Source organism: Neodiprion lecontei, chromosome 2, assembly GCF_021901455.1.
Source record: "Neodiprion lecontei isolate iyNeoLeco1 chromosome 2, iyNeoLeco1.1, whole genome shotgun sequence".
Classification (NCBI taxonomy): Eukaryota; Metazoa; Arthropoda; class Insecta; order Hymenoptera; family Diprionidae; genus Neodiprion; species Neodiprion lecontei.
In genome coordinates, this window is record NC_060261.1 from 38,695,345 (window position 1) to 38,718,796 (window position 23,452).

Consider the following 23,452-nt stretch of genomic DNA (forward strand, 5'->3'; position numbering starts at 1 on the left):
TTGGTGAAAAAAAAAGGAAGGTTAACCCCTTTGTATTTTTGGCGAAAATTTTCGCGATTTTGAAAAGTGCTGGAATCAATTCTCTCAGGCACTATTCCGACGTAATTTTGCGAGAAAAATCGATTGGGCACAGTCCCAATACGCTGCGATCAACGCATCGAAAGTTACGGCCAAAAAACGAAAACCTGAATTTTCGACATTTTTCAGCAGGTGCTTTTTCCTTCGTCATTTCTCTGCTGTTGATCCCACGCTCTTTTCGCTGCGTTTTCTGAGTTCCTTGGGGTCCAATTGGTCGGGCCAGAGTCATACGAATCAATTCTGAGACGAAAAATTTTTTGGTGAAAAAAAAAGGAAGGTTAACCCCTTTGTATTTTTGGCGAAAATTTTCGCGATTTTGAAAAGTGCTGGAATCAATTCTCTCAGGCACTATTCCGACGTAATTTTGCGAGAAAAATCGATTGGGCACAGTCCCAATACGCTGCGATCAACGCATCGAAAGTTACGGCCAAAAAACGAAAACCTGAATTTTCGACATTTTTCAGCAGGTGCTTTTTCCTTCGTCATTTCTCTGCTGTTGATCCCACGCTCTTTTCGCTGCGTTTTCTGAGTTCCTTGGGGTCCAATTGGTCGGGCCAGAGTCATACGAATCAATTCTGAGACGAAAAATTTTTTGGTGAAAAAAAGAGGAAGGTTAACCCCTTTGTATTTTTGGCGAAAATTTTCGCGATTTTGAAAAGTGCTGGAATCAATTCTCTCAGGCACTATTCCGACGTAATTTTGCGAGAAAAATCGATTGGGCACAGTCCCAATACGCTGCGATCAACGCATCGAAAGTTACGGCCAAAAAACGAAAACCTGAATTTTCGACATTTTTCAGCAGGTGCTTTTTCCTTCGTAATTTCTCTGCTGTTGATCCCACGCTCTTTTCGCTGCGTTTTCTGAGTTCCTTGGGGTCCAATTGGTCGGGCCAGAGTCATACGAATCAATTCTGAGACGAAAAATTTTTTGGTGAAAAAAAAAGGAAGGTTAACCCCTTTGTATTTTTGGCGAAAATTTTCGCGATTTTGAAAAGTGCTGGAATCAATTCTTTCAGGCACTATTGCGACGTAATTTTGCGAGAAAAATCGATTGGGCACAGTCCCAATACGCTGCGATCAACGCATCGAAAGTTACGGCCAAAAAACGAAAACCTGAATTTTCGACATTTTTCAGCAGGTGCTTTTTCCTTCGTCATTTCTCTGCTGTTGATCCCACGCTCTTTTCGCTGCGTTTTCTGAGTTCCTTGGGGTCCAATTGGTCGGGCCAGAGTCATACGAATCAATTCTGAGACGAAAAATTTTTTGGTGAAAAAAAAAGGAAGGTTAACCCCTTTGTATTTTTGGCGAAAATTTTCGCGATTTTGAAAAGTGCTGGAATCAATTCTCTCAGGCACTATTCCGACGTAATTTTGCGAGAAAAATCGATTGGGCACAGTCCCAATACGCTGCGATCAACGCATCGAAAGTTACGGCCAAAAAACGAAAACCTGAATTTTCGACATTTTTCAGCAGGTGCTTTTTCCTTCGTCATTTCTCTGCTGTTGATCCCACGCTCTTTTCGCTGCGTTTTCTGAGTTCCTTGGGGTCCAATTGGTCGGGCCAGAGTCATACGAATCAATTCTGAGACGAAAAATTTTTTGGTGAAAAAAAAAGGAAGGTTAACCCCTTTGTATTTTTGGCGAAAATTTTCGCGATTTTGAAAAGTGCTGGAATCAATTCTCTCAGGCACTATTCCGACGTAATTTTGCGAGAAAAATCGATTGGGCACAGTCCCAATACGCTGCGATCAACGCATCGAAAGTTACGGCCAAAAAACGAAAACCTGAATTTTCGACATTTTTCAGCAGGTGCTTTTTCCTTCGTCATTTCTCTGCTGTTGATCCCACGCTCTTTTCGCTGCGTTTTCTGAGTTCCTTGGGGTCCAATTGGTCGGGCCAGAGTCATACGAATCAATTCTGAGACGAAAAATTTTTTGGTGAAAAAAAAAGGAAGGTTAACCCCTTTGTATTTTTGGCGAAAATTTTCGCGATTTTGAAAAGTGCTGGAATCAATTCTCTCAGGCACTATTCCGACGTAATTTTGCGAGAAAAATCGATTGGGCACAGTCCCAATACGCTGCGATCAACGCATCGAAAGTTACGGCCAAAAAACGAAAACCTGAATTTTCGACATTTTTCAGCAGGTGCTTTTTCCTTCGTAATTTCTCTGCTGTTGATCCCACGCTCTTTTCGCTGCGTTTTCTGAGTTCCTTGGGGTCCAATTGGTCGGGCCAGAGTCATACGAATCAATTCTGAGACGAAAAATTTTTTGGTGAAAAAAAAAGGAAGGTTAACCCCTTTGTATTTTTGGCGAAAATTTTCGCGATTTTGAAAAGTGCTGGAATCAATTCTTTCAGGCACTATTGCGACGTAATTTTGCGAGAAAAATCGATTGGGCACAGTCCCAATACGCTGCGATCAACGCATCGAAAGTTACGGCCAAAAAACGAAAACCTGAATTTTCGACATTTTTCAGCAGGTGCTTTTTCCTTCGTCATTTCTCTGCTGTTGATCCCACGCTCTTTTCGCTGCGTTTTCTGAGTTCCTTGGGGTCCAATTGGTCGGGCCAGAGTCATACGAATCAATTCTGAGACGAAAAATTTTTTGGTGAAAAAAAAAGGAAGGTTAACCCCTTTGTATTTTTGGCGAAAATTTTCGCGATTTTGAAAAGTGCTGGAATCAATTCTCTCAGGCACTATTCCGACGTAATTTTGCGAGAAAAATCGATTGGGCACAGTCCCAATACGCTGCGATCAACGCATCGAAAGTTACGGCCAAAAAACGAAAACCTGAATTTTCGACATTTTTCAGCAGGTGCTTTTTCCTTCGTCATTTCTCTGCTGTTGATCCCACGCTCTTTTCGCTGCGTTTTCTGAGTTCCTTGGGGTCCAATTGGTCGGGCCAGAGTCATACGAATCAATTCTGAGACGAAAAATTTTTTGGTGAAAAAAAGAGGAAGGTTAACCCCTTTGTATTTTTGGCGAAAATTTTCGCGATTTTGAAAAGTGCTGGAATCAATTCTCTCAGGCACTATTCCGACGTAATTTTGCGAGAAAAATCGATTGGGCACAGTCCCAATACGCTGCGATCAACGCATCGAAAGTTACGGCCAAAAAACGAAAACCTGAATTTTCGACATTTTTCAGCAGGTGCTTTTTCCTTCGTCATTTCTCTGCTGTTGATCCCACGCTCTTTTCGCTGCGTTTTCTGAGTTCCTTGGGGTCCAATTGGTCGGGCCAGAGTCATACGAATCAATTCTGAGACGAAAAATTTTTTGGTGAAAAAAAAAGGAAGGTTAACCCCTTTGTATTTTTGGCGAAAATTTTCGCGATTTTGAAAAGTGCTGGAATCAATTCTCTCAGGCACTATTCCGACGTAATTTTGCGAGAAAAATCGATTGGGCACAGTCCCAATACGCTGCGATCAACGCATCGAAAGTTACGGCCAAAAAACGAAAACCTGAATTTTCGACATTTTTCAGCAGGTGCTTTTTCCTTCGTCATTTCTCTGCTGTTGATCCCACGCTCTTTTCGCTGCGTTTTCTGAGTTCCTTGGGGTCCAATTGGTCGGGCCAGAGTCATACGAATCAATTCTGAGACGAAAAATTTTTTGGTGAAAAAAAAAGGAAGGTTAACCCCTTTGTATTTTTGGCGAAAATTTTCGCGATTTTGAAAAGTGCTGGAATCAATTCTCTCAGGCACTATTCCGACGTAATTTTGCGAGAAAAATCGATTGGGCACAGTCCCAATACGCTGCGATCAACGCATCGAAAGTTACGGCCAAAAAACGAAAACCTGAATTTTCGACATTTTTCAGCAGGTGCTTTTTCCTTCGTCATTTCTCTGCTGTTGATCCCACGCTCTTTTCGCTGCGTTTTCTGAGTTCCTTGGGGTCCAATTGGTCGGGCCAGAGTCATACGAATCAATTCTGAGACGAAAAATTTTTTGGTGAAAAAAAAAGGAAGGTTAACCCCTTTGTATTTTTGGCGAAAATTTTCGCGATTTTGAAAAGTGCTGGAATCAATTCTCTCAGGCACTATTCCGACGTAATTTTGCGAGAAAAATCGATTGGGCACAGTCCCAATACGCTGCGATCAACGCATCGAAAGTTACGGCCAAAAAACGAAAACCTGAATTTTCGACATTTTTCAGCAGGTGCTTTTTCCTTCGTCATTTCTCTGCTGTTGATCCCACGCTCTTTTCGCTGCGTTTTCTGAGTTCCTTGGGGTCCAATTGGTCGGGCCAGAGTCATACGAATCAATTCTGAGACGAAAAATTTTTTGGTGAAAAAAAAAGGAAGGTTAACCCCTTTGTATTTTTGGCGAAAATTTTCGCGATTTTGAAAAGTGCTGGAATCAATTCTCTCAGGCACTATTCCGACGTAATTTTGCGAGAAAAATCGATTGGGCACAGTCCCAATACGCTGCGATCAACGCATCGAAAGTTACGGCCAAAAAACGAAAACCTGAATTTTCGACATTTTTCAGCAGGTGCTTTTTCCTTCGTCATTTCTCTGCTGTTGATCCCACGCTCTTTTCGCTGCGTTTTCTGAGTTCCTTGGGGTCCAATTGGTCGGGCCAGAGTCATACGAATCAATTCTGAGACGAAAAATTTTTTGGTGAAAAAAAAAGGAAGGTTAACCCCTTTGTATTTTTGGCGAAAATTTTCGCGATTTTGAAAAGTGCTGGAATCAATTCTCTCAGGCACTATTCCGACGTAATTTTGCGAGAAAAATCGATTGGGCACAGTCCCAATACGCTGCGATCAACGCATCGAAAGTTACGGCCAAAAAACGAAAACCTGAATTTTCGACATTTTTCAGCAGGTGCTTTTTCCTTCGTCATTTCTCTGCTGTTGATCCCACGCTCTTTTCGCTGCGTTTTCTGAGTTCCTTGGGGTCCAATTGGTCGGGCCAGAGTCATACGAATCAATTCTGAGACGAAAAATTTTTTGGTGAAAAAAAAAGGAAGGTTAACCCCTTTGTATTTTTGGCGAAAATTTTCGCGATTTTGAAAAGTGCTGGAATCAATTCTCTCAGGCACTATTCCGACGTAATTTTGCGAGAAAAATCGATTGGGCACAGTCCCAATACGCTGCGATCAACGCATCGAAAGTTACGGCCAAAAAACGAAAACCTGAATTTTCGACATTTTTCAGCAGGTGCTTTTTCCTTCGTCATTTCTCTGCTGTTGATCCCACGCTCTTTTCGCTGCGTTTTCTGAGTTCCTTGGGGTCCAATTGGTCGGGCCAGAGTCATACGAATCAATTCTGAGACGAAAAATTTTTTGGTGAAAAAAAAAGGAAGGTTAACCCCTTTGTATTTTTGGCGAAAATTTTCGCGATTTTGAAAAGTGCTGGAATCAATTCTCTCAGGCACTATTCCGACGTAATTTTGCGAGAAAAATCGATTGGGCACAGTCCCAATACGCTGCGATCAACGCATCGAAAGTTACGGCCAAAAAACGAAAACCTGAATTTTCGACATTTTTCAGCAGGTGCTTTTTCCTTCGTCATTTCTCTGCTGTTGATCCCACGCTCTTTTCGCTGCGTTTTCTGAGCTCCTGGAGGTCCAGTTAGTCAGGAAAGGGTCATGCAAATCGAATCCGAGACAAAATATTTTGCTCCGCATATGAGACAGTATTCAACGCAGTGTCCTGATTTAAAGACTTAAAAAGGTGATTGTCTGGGATTTTTTTTTTGATAGGGAGAGATAGAACGAAGCTTTTTTAAACTTTGAGTGTATTTTAATTCACATTTGATAGGTACAAGCAAAAATTTTTATCATCCAACTGTCGCAGAACGGCAGCGTTATTAGCTAACCCGTTAACTGAAGAATATGTCTTTAGTCAAAGGCTGACCATCGAAGGGCCTAGCCTCTTGAGTCTGGAATCGGCAGGAAAGATAAAGTGCGTATTCCTTGGCCAAAACGGTAAAACTAAGTCATTATACATCATATCATACATCATAGATCATACATCATACATTATACATCATACATCATCATACATCATACGTAGTATTAAAGTACGAAACCAAAGTTCGGTTGTTTAGAAAGTGACGTCACCCAAAATTTTTTTTCTCGAAATATCAGCTAGCCGAATTCATCAGTATGGAAACAACGGCGCAGTTGAGCGAACGGATGAGAATCGCGCTTCGCAGATTTCGAGTACCGGGTTCTCCTCCTCCTGGATCCTGCACTCCGGGTCGGCTTCTTGGTGCAACTCGTTTTCCAGGACAAGCGCTCAGTACTTCCTACGCTCCAGGTACGCTACCTGGTGAAACTCGACTTCCTGGACAAGCGGTCCGTGGTTCTGGCTGTCCAGGTTCTTGATCTGGTGACTCTTGACCAAGCGCTGCATAGTTTCTGCACTCCAGTTCCACTACCTAGTGAAACTCAACTTCCAAGAAAAGCGCTCCATAGTTTCCGCGCCCAGGTCCGCTACCCCTAACCACCTCCGATCACCTCCAATGACGACCGCTAACCAACTCGAGGTCCAACTCGAATCCTGATAAATATTTACAGTAAAAATTAGAACACAGTACAAATATTGTGTTAGTACGAATATAAATTTTGATTGACACATTTTACCAAAAAGATTATGAGAAAATTATAAAAAATTATAGAAATTTTATCAGCGCATTGATAGCGACTGAATTTTGGTTCGCGCGAAAAATGAATTGAAATAATTTATTGTAAACATGACGTGTGTAAAAAATTTTAGACAAAATATAATTACAATTGCCAATCAATAATGTAACAATATTTCACTCACCGTGCACAAATCCTCGTCCTCCTCGTCCACCTAGTTCTTCTCGTCTTCCTCGTCCTCCTCTTCCTAGTCCTCCTGCTCGTCCACCTCGATCACTTGCAACCACTGCCAACCACCTCCAATGACCACCGCTGCCCACCTCGGGTTAGACCTCAAATACTAATAAATATTTTAAATATTAGAACATATCAAAAATATTGTGTAAGGATTAATGTAATTTTTTCTTGACAGATTTGACCAAGAAGATTACGAGAAAATAATCAAAATTATAGAAATTTTGTTAGCGCATTGAGAGCTACTGAATTCTGGCTTGCGTAAAAAATGAATTGAAATGATGTATTGTAAACGTGACAAGTATGAAAAATTGTAGATAAAATATAATAACAATTGCAATTAAATATTACGAAAATCTTCTACTCACCGTTCACAAATCCTCGTCCTCCTCGTCCACCATATTCTCCTCGTCGTCCTCGTCCTCCTCTTCGTCCACCGTTATCACCAACAACCACCACCAAACAACTCCAAAGACCACTGGTAACCACCTCGGGTTGTACCTCGAATACTATTCAATATTTTCAGTATTAGAACACATGAAAAATATTGTGTAAGGATAAATATAATTTTTTTAATGACAGATTTGACCAAGAAGATTATGAGAAAATTATAAAAAATTATAGAAATTTTATTAGCGCAATGATAGCTACCGAATTAGGGCTGGCGCGAAAAATCCTCCTCGTCCACCCCGTCCTCGTTGTTCTCCATGTCTTTCTCCACCTCCCGGTCCTCTTTGTCCTCTTCTTGAAGTCGAGTTTCGCCGGGTAGAGGACCTGGAGCGCAGGAACCACGGAGCGCTTTTCCTGGAAGTTAAGTTTCACCAGGTAGTGGACGTTGAGCGCAGGAACTACGGAGCGGTTGTCCTGGAAGTCCAGTTTCATCAGGAAGCGCAGGATGCAGGAGGTAGAGAACCCGGTACTCGAAATCTGCGGAGCGCGATTCTCATACGTCCGCACTACCGCGCGGTTGTTTCCAGACTGAGGAATTCGGCTAGCTGATTTTCGTCTATATAGATCGATGACGTCGATAGAAAAAAAATTTTGGGTGACGTCACATTCTGAACATCCGAACATCCAAACATTCAAAGTTTGGTTTCTAACTTTAATATCATGTATGATGTATGATATGATGTAAGATGCATGATGTATGATGCTATGATATGATGTATAATGATTTCAGTTTGCGAGAGAAATCGATTGGGCGTTGTCTCAATGGGCTGGGAGTAACAGATAAAAAGTTACAGCCAAAAAACGAAGAAATTCCTTGGTGATTTCTCTGCCGTCGGTACCTTGCTGTGATTCATTTCTCTTGTGCATTTCGTGGTGTCTTATCAGTCTAGAAAGGGTCAATAAATCGATCTTGCAACTGAAAATATTTCGCTCAAAGAGTATGGATTACCCTTTCGGATTTTCTGAAAATGTTGAGACAGGGTCTGAGTCGAAACTGACATTTCGTTGATCCAGCAAGAGCAATAAATGCCTGGAAAGGAATCCCAACTAGTATTGTGAATTAAAAAGTTAGCGATAAAAAATTACGCTTCTTCGACGCATGTTTTTTGCGCAGCAAGGTTGAAATGAAAAGTAATTTGGGATAAATGATGAAACGGTTGATCGAAGATATTATGATTGAGTTTACTTCGAATTTCAGAATGTACATTTCACAGAAGTATAGTATATTTTATGTATCAACTTTCGACTCTCGGAATACAGTTCAATCATGAGACTACAAATCTTGAATTAAATTGGTGCTTACGGACAGTGTAATAGCAAATGATCCAATAAGTACAATTTTACGGAGATTGTTCACGAAACGCTGAAGACATGTGCTAATTCTGAAGATTGTGTATTTACAAGTATCTTCAACTAACTTCGCTATTTAAACTCTTACATAAATTTATAGCATGTAGGTGCCTTGGATCAACTGAACTCATTCAAACTTGATTCATTCGACACTCGATCATGAGGATTCGTTTTACGGTATTAGAATCATGAGCGTTTGATGATTCGAATACAGCATTTGACGATCACATATGTGTATATGATGTATATTCTAATGTCAAAATTAATCTGAAGTATATATATATATACTTCAATGACGAACATTCAAAACAAAACAATAATATGAATTGCTATGGGCATGGAAGTTAATTCATGATTATCATTTGTCACTAATGCCAGCGAGCTCTCAAAACGTGTACATTCATTTATGTTTCCGTTGCAATTTCAATTTGAAAATATCGCGTTTCCAGTTGACTTCCAGTGGTGGGTATTGTGGTTTGACAATTCGTGGAAATTATGTTTCAGTGTTTATGTACCATTAGGTAAAATAATGTATATGCGTGCAAAGTACGTGGATTTCAATGGATAGATCGGTGGTGATTTGCATATAGTTTATTAGCCTGTTGTGATTGTTGTATATACAGTTAGTAATAACCATATTAATATTAGCATACTATATGAAGACTATATGTGTTACAGCAGAGCACAGTGAACTTTTCGTCATCTTCCTCTGAATACCCAAAAATCTTTTCAAATATATTACGATTTTTGTTACAATTCAAAAGCAATATTCAAATTCGAAACAATTTATCGTAAATATTCGCAGTAGATACACACACACACACACATATATATATACCTACGTTGAATTTACAATTTCTGAAGTAAAAAATACCCCTTCCTAATTGATTACAAATATTTAATTTTGATTTCATTGGCTTTTCTTTCCTTTCTTTAAGTTTTCAATTGCCGCAAGTACACGCGTATGTATTTGTACATATACATACATACATACGTAAATACATACCGAGTACACAAAAAGAAGAAGAATTAGATAAAGTACGCAATGTGGGGCTTATGTGCTACAAGTCACAACGCCAGAGTGAGGGGCACCTCGTCTCCTGCATGGTCGCTCCGTTTCAGAATCGTACTCGTAATAAGTCTGTGAAATAATACCGTATGGATAAATTTTTAATTTCTTCAATGACATACGTAATCTTATTCATTCTTGCCCAGTTTGTTCGTGCAGCGGTTGTGTTTTTTATTTTGCAAACAGAAATGAAATCATTTGCCGAAAGAATCCCGATGAAGCTTTACGTCAAGTTATAATAAACAATAATTACGAGACATTGCAGAAGCCTCGATACCGAATGAAATATCTGGGATGTCATGACAGGAGACAGAGGCGCCGTATATGAGTTTCTTTGGATTTGTCGTACATTTTTTCGCCTTTGATGTGATTCAACGTTGCTTCGACTATTATCGTTCAGCATCCTGCCGTATTAATATAGTATATATAGTCTGTACTGCACCCTTGTAATTCCCTTGGCTAGATCATACTTCGTATCGAGTAAATGCAACGCGGTCTAGATGTGAAGGGTTCAGTGCCAGAGTAGCCTAACCCACATTGCCGATAAGGCTCATTTCAACTATCCTAAGCTAATTCAAAATTATGCTTATCGACAATGTGGACGAGGCCACTCTGGCACCGAAACCTTCATACGTCGCCCATAATGCGGTTGTATAATTACTTTCCAATACTTATATAAAATCAAATGAGACTTTCAAATTGTAAGTTCTTCTCTATCTATGACGAGTATATAGAGGAAAATATTTAGCAGATATTATATAGTACGGTGACTAGCAAAGAGTGAGTCGAAACGTAAAAGAATATAATTTTACAATGACTTCTACAATCTCTTTATTTCGTGTATGTATAGTATTTTGGGAGTTTCAAATTTATATTTTCTGTCTTTCGATGTCTAATTTATTGAATATTTTTCTATGGAATTGACAAATTACGTTCCAACGAAACGTGCAGCAATTTGAGACGATCGACGGGGTGGAACAGACGTGGGTCGCTCGCTTTCGTTTTCGACTGCGAAAACTACACGAGGTACGGATGGACATTTTATCATTTCCATAGGAAAAACTCAATACCTATAATGTGCTGTATTATCTCATTAGCTACAGTACAGTCGACCTGTTTCAGGGCAATTGAGACCTATCCATACAGGGTTTTTAATTTGTGCTGGATACAGGATGAAGGGGCACATTCAATTGATCACATACCAGCTACCATAATCATCACCTTTGACCTGGTGTTCTTGTACGAACATTTCCCTAATTGTTTCTAGTAATTTCAATCTATCAATTATGCACATATTATAGCATTCGAGGTGTTACACGGTGACTGCGTAATGCACGCGAGGTATCGGGTAGAGATATACATATAATATACTTGACATGTATTAAACGTATGAGGACTACATATGAAGTGTAATATCTGCCGACGTCATACGGGGTGACATTTACCAGAATTGTTACTTTGAATGCGCATAATCAATCGCCTAAGTAAGTAATGATTATGGAAGTGTTTTAAGATTATTGCCGTCTTTGTACAGTGTATATTATATATATTTATAACATTGAAAAGAAAGATTTATATGAGAAAAATTTTATATAATATACTCGCTCCCGGAAGGTGCGAGACATAATATGTATATATATACATGTACATGTATAATATATATATTAGGCTGAAAACACCATTGATTTATTATTAAGAAGTAATTTCTAATACAGTATTTTTTATTTGAGAAATTTTCCTTGCTCTTTTTCATTTTCTAAATCGTCTGTTATTTTCTTTTATCATTATTTTTCATCTGATAATCATTCATCTATGAAATATCTACGATAAAAAGTTTTTCATATTCTTTTTTTTTTTTTTGATTTTTTTTTTATTTAATTTCATGCTACAATTTAGGTTTCCCTTTAAATTTTAATTAATCAATAATCTCACTTTGTCGCATCAACACCAAAGTATTATGCAACCTTTTTTTTTCATTAACTTTTAAATTTAATTAAAAATTTTATTTTCATTGTTTAACGTTTTCAAAAATTACGTTTTAGTTGAAAGTGGAATTGACACGCATATAAGGTTATTGAAGTAGCCTTTTTATAGCAAGAATAATAGTGCGGATGCAATAAAACATATATGTGTATATATATATATATATATGTATATATTTATATATATATATATAAATGATCCACTTTTTACATTTTTGACTTGACCACTGTAGGATTACTTATTGTTATAAACACGACGGCCTCATCAGGATACGTCGACTTTAATTTACAATTACAATAATTATATGTATAGCCGTCTGTCTTATGTAGCTATGAGTGTAACCGAGAAGAAAAAAAAAACACTTCTAAAATAGAGACTACAGGTCGTATTGCATCGGCACTATATCGATACATAACAATACGTATGTATCAGTGCATAATGCACTATGATGCAATAAAATATAATGTGAGGTGCAGAGGTTGACTGCACCTACATTTTCGTTTGTATTTTCTTGTGTTTATTCGTTACCAGCTTGGCATTGTTAAGCATTAATTTCCATTTGCAAACACTTTTCGGTTTACGACAATCCGATGAAAACGATTGGGTTTTGTAGAAAAAAAAGAAAAAAAATTTGATATACTTATCCGTCTATAACGCATTCTGAAGTATAAGATCAAGGAAGACAAATCACCTGTCAGTTGGAGACTATACATAGCGTTGTTTCATTTTGTTCCTGTTCTATTCACGGAGTATTGTTGGGGCAATGAAGTCATAGAAACATTCACATTTGTGATTCCGATACATTGCGTTTAGACGATTACATCAGAATGGAAGGATGTGAAATTCGATAAGAATCTTGCAGTTGCGAATAACAACGAGGTGAGCAATAGCTATAAATGAAAAGATACTAATCGGAAACATTCATCAGATTGAAATGAAAAATTGCGTGCGGCGCACAAAGAGGGGTTTGAGATTGATAAACGTTCGGTAGCAGAATTAATCTTGCGAAAATTTTCGAGTTCCGATTCTACGACTAAACTCTGCGATACGCTAAATAAATTTCACGACCCAATCACACACCGCACCATCAACCTTAAAAAATCAAATTTAGGCCAAACTTTTCATCAATACACAATTGTGATTGTGCATCGATAATGTAATGTAATAGACGTAATAATTGTATATTTATACTCGTAAACTTATCTATCGATATAAGAAAGTAACGTATTCTCTCAATTCCTATATGATGAATTTTTCACTACACTAAACTATAATATATGAGATTAAGGCTAATATATTTACCGTCTATTCGAGCTCTGGCTGTCAGAGGACTCTGGCTAAACTTTTAGTATGTGATTTTTTCTTTCCGCCTTTCTTTCTTTCTTTCTTTCTTTCTTCCTTCCTTTCATTTGTATTTTAATACGTATAAGGGCACCATTGGTTGCTAATGTATAGAAAAAACTTCTTGGGTTTCTTCCGAAATTATTAAAAACTTTTGGGTCTGTCTGTCCCAACAAAAATATTTTATGCATCAATGTTCTATTCCGTATAATTGTTGAAATATATTTGTTTTCAACAATCTCAAATTCACGCGGTGTATCGCGGTACGTATTTAATTTGTGTGCGAGCAAGAATGAGAAAATATACATTTTTGTCCAGCTGCACTTGAAATAGGTATCACTGACAAACCAGAATGACGTATTCTCTTGCGGTAAGTTTCGATAAAAGTGAGTTATTATACCCATTGGTGCCCGCTACCTAAACATGATCATTGAATTCTAATAAATATTATTAATTGAATAATAATACAATATAATTACATTCAAAATTTACAAAGTTTGAAACTTTAAATTTAGCATTAACCTGTAAGATCTCATCACATTCGAAAATTTATCTCAATAACCGTAGATTGAATATTTTGTCACTATGAATCGGCAGGTATAATGCATTAATTAGATTTCACAAAATATATGATAACTCACCGGGAATTTGAAAATTTCGGAATTACGTTGACAGAAGAAATAATCAATGGGAAAAGAGCTTTGTCATCTCACAATCGATTACGAAGGAGTTCGCTCAAGCTGCCTTGAGAGAATTCTGCTGCCGTAAGATCAACGTGTGTGAAAACAACTTATAAGCCTGTCGGAAAACTGAAGAACAAGATTGAACTTTCTATTTTATTAAACTTTGTCGGTTCGTCTCATACTTTTTCCCCTTTCAACGTATCAATCGACCTGATCACGGTGCTCTTTCCATATTTATTTTATTCTTAGGACCTAGCAACTGCATATTCTTACCTTCAAGAGCTAATAAGATACTTGTACTTATGGGTTGTTATACATCATATCATATCATAATATATCATAGTGAACACCGAAGAATATATTTAACGAATTGCTTCTTTGTTAGTATAGAAATTTTAATATGCCTCTGGTGCAATTGAAAATTTTACTATTACAATAATTTTAGAGGGATAAGAAATGTGTAAATATTACAAGGAACCTACGAAACAATCATATAGAAAAATGACTAGTATACACGAAGCTTACGTGCTTCGAACCTGATCACGTGTTCTAAGTAGAAAACAGAAAAATTGAACTCATTTAACCAAAAATTATCCATTGTATAGATATATTACGTTACCGGCACATTTAACTTTCAGATTTTCTCTTTATCAATTTCGCATGACGTAACATTTGAATTATACGGCCGGGAGTATTGAACTGTCCGTATATGTTATGTTCATGTGATGACTGATCTAACAGTAATGATAGATAGTGGTTCAACTTTAATTTAATACATATGATAGAATATAAGTATACATACACATACATATATATATACATATATATGTATATACATATATATATATATATACACATGTATATGTATAATAGGTAATAACATAGCTACCTAGACTAACAATTACACTTTCTGTACAATGCAAGGTGAGCTTGATATATAATATTGTATTGAATTATTTATAACGTATATTTTTCATCATTTCATAGTTGTAATTATTATATAATTTTAAACAATAACCCATAATCATTTTTAATTATTAATTATTATTACTAATTATTAATCATTAATCATTAATTATTAATTATTAATCATTATTTTTTCTTTCCTTCTTCTCTCTTTTTTGAGTGTATTACGCCTCAAAGTTTATATAATATCCTCAACAGAACGTAACATGACACTTTATTTGTTTAAATTGGTTATTATCATCATCATCATTATGATCATCGTCGGTAAATAGATATTCTATTTCACTGCGATTTTCAATGATCACTGTGTAACTATATCATATACGTAAGATATCACATATATCAGTAACTTTTGAAGAAACTAATACATGAATATCATAGTTAATACACAAAAGTTCTCTGTATTCCCTCGTTAATACGATTATTATTATTATTATTATTATTATTATTATATTTATTCATTCATTTGAATTTTTTTTTTTTTTTTCATTTTTCTTTTCTTTAATAATAATATTATTTATAACACCTAATATTATAATATTATTGCTGCAGCAAAAGGTTTAATTTATGGTGACCAGCACGATAAAACAACGGCGCGTATACATATTTCAGATTCAATCATTCCTCGGGATTTGCAGGAAATTTATCTGTAACAACAATAGCTAATAACAATAATAATAAAAATAATCATCGGACGTTTAAAGTCAGAGGGAAAGGATGTTAATAATCGATTCAAGTTCTTTGCATTGTATAGAGAATAAAATAGTAAAGATGATTGCAGAAATAAATTTGAATCAACAGAGGTATACTGTTACATTACGAAGAAAAATTGAAATCTGAAACATCATTGTTAAATAACGGCCCGGAATTTTTTCTCTCAGGCATGTTTTTCTAGCCGTTAATCAGATTGGCCGATGTATAAACAGTACCGGCTGTAACGATGCCTCATCGTCATTGTTTTATAGTACGAAGTGTGCCCTATAAACTAATTCGCTATTACTTATAATATACTCAAATGCTGACCCACCGAATATTGCAAGCTGCGTTCAATACAAAATATCATCAACAAAACTCAACAACCACTAGGCTAATACTACCCCTCTATAACATTGTGATGACCGGGTGTTTGAAAAAATGATAAGCAATGAAATGAAATTAGTATTAATTATGATTTCAGCAGTCTCGGTGGCGTATTGGGATACTGATATGCACGCTTCGCCGAAATGTACGGTCGCTCTTGTTTGGACTACAACACAATCCACGCAGCAGCTCCTCAAACATTTAAGACGCACTATGCTTTTTCTGAAAAAAAAAACAACAAAAAACAAAATTGAAACAAATCGAGTATTTATTTTTCTTCGTTGTTCCTTGATCTCTACTCGTACCTACATCCGCGCGCATGTTCTGTGTCAAAAAATGACAAAACTTTTCCGATACTCATACGGGAGGATTATTTTTTATTTCAGTTTAAAAAATCGTACGACATCGAGACACCTCAGAGGATGAAAATATACTGACTTAGGTAGAAACCGTTTGGACTCGTCGTGGTGAATTGTATAAATTTGACCGTGTGCACAGAGATACGCGAGATGTAGTTTGGAACAATACGAATAGCAGCTGTACAATGTGATAGTAAAAAATAAAGATAAACAAATTTACCTGAGAGTTGTTCACAGCCCAAAGTATCCACCGATGGTGGTTGCCACGATGACCGCGAGGATAGCGAGGCAGATCATAATCATGATCTTCTTCTGTTCTCAGCATTAACAAATTTGTAAATTGTGAGTTATATTGATTGATCAACTATCTATAAACTCTGTCTGGTGCAACAGTTCTGTGACACTCTGTCCACTACTAACTATTATACCCATCATATATATCATTGTTTTCTTTTTTTTTTTGTTTTTAATATACTAACATTTTAATCCTAGTATCTTGCATACTTAAATGATACTTACAAATATTAAAATTATTCAACTATCTTTAACTGTCGTTTAGAAACTATGAACGTATTATTTTCTCAATCCTTATCATCGTCACCAAAATCACTGTACAGCAGAATAAAGCATATTCTTGACACGTACATACATTCAACTGTCCCAGAATCAAGTAGTGAAACGAAAATTATAAAATAAAAATGTTTATTTACATAATGAGCATAAGCTTAATCATAATATTTTATGTGACATAACAAACATTCGTTACAGAAATCAGTAATAACGGTAATAATAATAATAATAATAATAATAATAATAATAATAATAATAATAATAACAACAACAACAACAACAACACCAGAAATAACAACAACAACAACAAAAATGACGATGATGATGATTATTATGATGATGAAGACGACGACGGCAATAATAATAATAATGATAATAATAACAATAGTAATAACAATAATAATGATAATAATAACAACAATAATAATAGTAACAATAATAACAACATCAGCATCAATGACAGTAATAACGACAACAAAGTAGAATCACGAAAAAGTAATTAAATTGAATAGGTCTTCACTTACTAGATTGCTTGAAAGAAATTGATGTGCAACTGCTACAAAGTGCATAATATTGAAGACTTTCTTGGAGTTCTACATTGCATCTCTATACGCGGATGTGTGAAGTGATAAGAACGGTGAGAGTTTTCTGATACATGTGCATACGAATAGAAAATTAAAAAAGAAAAGACGATGTAAAAAGAACAAGTATACGATAAAATGAAATGAAAAGTAATAATAAATTTACATATTTAATGAAAAAGTAGAAATAAGCTATTAAGACTCATATTACATTTAAGAATTGATGAAACATTAGGGACAGGATGTTTTGCTCAACTCCGGTGTCACCCAGATCCGGGTCATCCGATTGAATGAATGATTTTACCTCGATAATTATTCGTAAGTATACATATAACCAGCGTCAGATAAACGTAAACTATTAGCAATTGCTGATTTGTAGGATTAAGACATTAGTACCCTTCTGTGATATTATTTGTATTATTATCATTATCACTATTATTATTATTCATTTAATTAATTATTATTATTATTATTCTTATCACTATTATTAATAGCAGAAATATTAATAGCAAGCATCTATGTTACGCGTGCATACCTTGACGAAGGTATGCATATACCGTTATCGAATTGCAAAGGTAACCAATTTATTTAGTCGCATCATACTTCGCGCAAAAATTTGAAATTAGAATTTATTCGATCCGCAAACTCTATGAATTATACATTATCTCATTGTCAGGCTGAATTAGACCTAACTATCAGAGGCTAATCGTAGATATCGTACGAATGGACCAGCTCGTGCACGGATAATATTTAGTGTAGTTCAGTTTTACAAGTATTAAAATATTGGTTTGTACGTTTGTTTTTTTTTTCTTTTTTTTATTTTTTATTTATTTTTTTTCGTCAAGTATTTTGGGTTCTTGATTTTTTTGTCATTTTTGTTCTCCTTCCTTTTAAGTAGAACATTATACGATCGCGGATAATTTTGAACAGACGTATCAGACTGAATTGAAAGATGATGATAAATTTATGAGATAGGTAAACGCAATCGCTAAACATTTTAATACAGCGGACTCAATTGTTACACATAATGTATAATGAATATTTTTGGACTACGTTATATTAGGCTGCATACCTATAGGCAAAAAATTGGGTCATTCGGTTTGATATATAATTCCTGACTCATGCGCGCGATATTTACAACAATATATTAATATATAGCATATTTGAATCACTTGCCAACTACTTTCTCTTTCTCACTCACTCTCGCTCTCGCTCTCGCTCTCTTTCGTCCTTCGCTGCCTCATAAATTCGCTTTTCTTCTAGATAAATATTCAAGATTATATGCACCTGCACTTGCGTCTGTATACATACACGCACTTACATTTATCTCGATCACGCTCCTACTACGTACATGTATAATATATTGCACTCAGATTTTTCTGCAATTCAATCTGACATCCAAGAAAGTTGTCCATATATATATAATATATACTAATATATATATATATATATATATTAGCAACTATTGTAAGATCGAGCTGCGAAAATTACAATAATTCTTCAATTTTCTAGCACATTGAATTCTCATAAATATGTAAGAAACCACTAATTATATATTACAACTACATATAATGTCTTCAATATTGTTATTATTATTATTACTACTACGAATTATCTATTCATTTTTGTGGTTATTATTAACGTTATCATTATTGTTGTTGTTGTTATTATTATTATTATTATCATTATTATCATTATTGTTATTATTATCATCAATAATATTAATATTATTGTTAATTTTGTAGAGTATTGCATGACAATTATTATGAACCTTATTACTGTGAAAGAAACGGATCGCTAAATACATATAGTATAATATATATATGTATATATACATATATATATATATATGTATATAAATATTACAAATCCAAAATCCTGCTCTATACAAAATTGAAAAATATTTTCTGGATAGAGAGAACGTAGTACAGAGTAGTTCAGAAGTGGAATTACTTCTTGTTCGTGTGAATCAATAAATTTATACATACTAGTTTGCGGTTCTATAAAAATCAATGACAATACATCGCAATATTTTTCTTGTCGACGTGGAAAGGTTCGCATTTACATCAAATACCACTTGGTTTATATATATATATATATATATATGTATGTATATAAAGTAAAATTAATGGGACTGTTTGTCGTTTTAGGACTAATATTGATAATAGTATTTTGAAACACGTACGTAGATGAAGAATAATAATTTCATTCGGATTTAATAATAATAATGTATATGTTTACGATCGAAGCGCCTTATTTCTTTCATTCAAGGAACTTGCAGTTGTTACGTTGAAGTAGGATGCAGTTGCGGTCCGATAAATGCCAAAGTTTCGTCCAGTATGTTTCTTGACAGATTTGAGGCGTTTCTCGATAAACTAATAGCTATACCGTATACGAAAGAATGGCAATTTATTAAAAGAGGTACGTAATTGTAATCAGCACGAATATTTCGACAATTCCTATAAATTCATGATATTCTGTATTAATTAAATACATGTAACGCATCTTAGATTAAAGGATGGCTTTACAATTTGTAACATTTATTTTTCTACTCGCGTAAGAAAGAAAATTTCCGAAAGCGTTTCACCCACAAAGGTGAGTACATCATCATCCGCCCCTTGATAATTTTGAGCCAACTACTTGTATGCGTATCTTTGTTGTTCTTATGGGTTTTTTTTTCCTTCTGTTCTCAATACATGTATGTCTGTATATATTTATATATATACATATAGATATACAATTGTAAATGCCATTCTTTGGTATTTTGAAGAATGTTGGATCGAAGTAAATTACTAAAGATTTATGTTGAAAGCTCACTTTCTGGGAAGTTATGCCAATAATTAACTTAATTATAATAATCATAACAATTAGAACAATAGTAATAATAATATATCCGTGTGCTATTTAATAAAGAATTGTGATGCGAGGACGTGCGTGATTTAAAACAGAAGATGGTCATTCTGCAAACAAGCAAAAACGTTAAATCCAGTCAAAGCGTTCCTCATATGTATATCGGTAGTAGATTTTGTTTTCACTTCACAGTCAGTTCGAAAATCTTATTGCTTCCAATGTATCCTATAAGGTTTAAATTTGTATACCTGTGCAGTCGTACATTGAGAAGACTTTGAATTAAGCCACGGAAAGGTAGGATAGCGATCGTGATTGTTAGGAGCATCGCGTTATTAGAAGGGTAACGAATATTTTTAACATCACAAGATTTTCGCGACCCAACACATTTTGCACAGAAAAGCGTAGTGACGCGAACTTAACTTTGTTAATAGCTCTGATTATTTGAAACCCCGCTGAATTGGGATTATTCGCTTTGCCATAAATCGCAGTCCAGACATTTGACGTGTTATAAGAGAGATTCAAAATGACTTGCTTCGTTTCTTTTTCCCCCTTTCTCTAATTTTTAATTTGGAAGCCCTCGTATTCAATAATTATCACTGTTATAATTTTGATTTACGATATTTGGATAATCGATAGTTGTGAAGGAAACAAATTGTCGCATTTTTTTTTACTTATACAAAAATTTCCGAATCTTCATCATTCGGTAAAAGGATATGAAAATATCTGGTTCTTTATTGAAACACGGGCGATTACTTAAACATCATACGTCCATGTGTAAGCAACGTTCAAATCTATGAAATTTTGAGACAGAATAGCCAATTGAAACATAATTGTAAGCTTTGCGCACTCCCCAATTATATGTATATGTACCCGAGAGAAAATTAATGCATCGCGTTTAAGCTATCGTTAGGTAATTTATGTAACCAAATACATGTGTATACACAAGACTTATATAAATCGCAAACGTGTTTACAATACAATTGTGCTGATTAATAATCAACTTCCATAGGAATTTAGAATCTGTAATACCGGTACCGTGATGTTGTTGGATTTAAAGTTTAAACGGTAAAAGCCGCATTATTTCAAGTTTAAATTTAAAACAAGGTGAATACGTACATACATGAATAGAATAACTTCCCAGACTTGTGGATATAATTTTTTGTCCTATCTTATAGTTATCAGTATAATACGCGACAAAATAAACTTCTACAGAACTCTGAAACAAAGTGATTGTATAACGAAAATGAATGTACTGTACTTTGTATCTTTCTATACATATATATGACTTCCTTCTCGATCGCCATGCAACTAACATCTTAAGCGTTTAGGATAATCATTTCACCCTGAAGATGGCTGGCTGGGCCCAGCCGAAACGTCGAAAAAATTGCAATTAAATAATTTTGCAAGTGTCAATCAATGACCTTCCCCGACGAAACTCTTCCTCAAATCTCTCTCTCTCTCTCTCTCTCTTTCTCTCTATGTATAATACATATATATATATATATATGTATATATAAATATATATATATATATATATATATATATATATATATATATATATATATAAATATTAACTGTAAATTTGTATCGCGTATAAATTTCTACTAAATAAAGTACTAACGACATAAAAAATATGTCTTATGTGCATTTGTTACGCTCATTTTATGGTTTGTACCAAAATGATAATCAAAATGATGATTGCTATTGTCACGCAGATCATAATGAAGATCATTTTCTGTGGACAAAAAGAAATTTTTGACGTCAGTTTCCTATCAAGAAATTAATTGTTATTATATCGTCAAAGTTTAATGATAATAATCTAAATAAAATGTTGCAAGTATAGTGTTCAATTTAATTACTGAGCATGAATTATGATATAATAAATAATTGATCATAACATTTCGAGCAAAAGGGCAATAAATGAATAAATAGAATTTACAAAAACGATTCCATTGCACATTACGAATAGTCAATATGAGAAATGTAATTTTTTTTTTCTGCTCAACTATTTTAAACATTCTTTAAACTTAATTTTCCAATATTTAGAAATATAATTAAAATCTTAATGGCTTGGAATACATTTTTATATGAGTGAAAAGCATTTGAATAATGACAAAACTAAGAAGCACTAATTATTCGGAAGATTGTGCCGTTGGCAAAATAACATATGTATAGGCATTCGTGTTTGTGGCAAATTAGCGTATTAATGTAATGTATATATAATGTGCAGTGCTATGAAATTTTTATGCGTATGTCATTGTTGTACAGAAGGTTGATTACAAAAATTGTTTGTTCTGTGTTTCATGTGCATTGGATTTAGTTTTATCTGTGGCAATACTATACTCGACGATTGTGTTCTGTGTTATGTGTAATAATGATGTGCAATTTGTTTGGTGTTGCAGTTGTGTTTTAGAATTGCAACTAAAGGATTGGTGTGTCTAGACGTGCGATGCTGTGGGGATTTAATGCTCATGCTCTTGTTGCGGATAAAGGTGACTTACATACATTCTTTGTTCTGAGTTTTATGTGTTTTGCGTTTAGTATTATTTGAGACAATGCCAGGAAATTTAATAGTATTTAATGTTGTGTAACATGTAACGTTTACGAGTTATTTGTATGACACAGCATTTGTGTACAAGAAATTCATTACCATAACATGTGCCACTGTAAAACCTGTATACATACACACTAAATCTAACAGTATATAAAAATTCATAAGTGAGAAGTAAAAAAAAAAAATAAATAAAAAATAAAAATATTACAATCAAAGCAATGATCCTCTTATGAGGATAAGGAAAGAAGATTCATGTCATCTATCCATTGCAGCTACGTAATCCCTAATAGTGCTCGAAAATATATGTTTCTACATTGCTACAAAAAAATTAAATACAGTATGGAATAACATACGTATTACACGAATCGAGAAAACTGTCGGTGGCAGTTTCTTATTTCTTCGACGGAATGCTTTCCAGGCTGTGGAAATGTTATTAAGAAGAGATAATTGAAATTTTTTCAACAATGTGTCAGGGTGATAAAAGATGAACGAAAATCGTGCAATTTAGACTATTCAATCCATATGTTGATATCTTATTTATCTGCTGAATGGCGCTGATTGATATTTAATTACATACATGCAAAAATTATTTACTTATTTTTTTGCTCAAGAATTTCTCAAAAATTTCTACAATGCAGTTATGCTCGTCAGTGAAGGTATTGTTTTTAAAATAAAAATTTTTCAAAATTAACGAGTGAAAAGCGTATAGATAAATAGT

The 23,452-nt window shown here is 34.8% G+C and overlaps 1 protein-coding gene across 5 annotated transcripts in view; it reads right to left on the reverse strand.

Annotated features, from left to right (window-relative positions):
* Positions 1–5,864: 5,864 nt before the first annotated feature.
* Positions 5,865–23,452, reverse strand: part of LOC107219674 (syntaxin-1A) — an 88,735-nt gene continuing 71,147 nt past the window's right edge. For 3 of the 5 annotated variants that reach the window (XR_006902618.1, XR_006902620.1, XR_006902619.1), the window contains exons 9-10: positions 16,400–21,915; positions 9,275–16,042 (exon numbers count right to left, since the gene is read on the reverse strand). Coding sequence is in view for 1 of the 5 variants with exons in the window: in XM_046730348.1 (XP_046586304.1) it covers positions 16,411–16,491 (81 nt within the window). In the remaining 4 variants the exon portion in view is untranslated. Of the gene's footprint in view, positions 6,582–6,848; positions 7,005–7,266; positions 7,408–7,549; positions 7,905–9,274; positions 16,043–16,399; positions 21,916–23,452 lie in introns of those variants that run through there. The other 2 variants (XR_006902621.1, XM_046730348.1) reach the window with 2 other exon arrangements.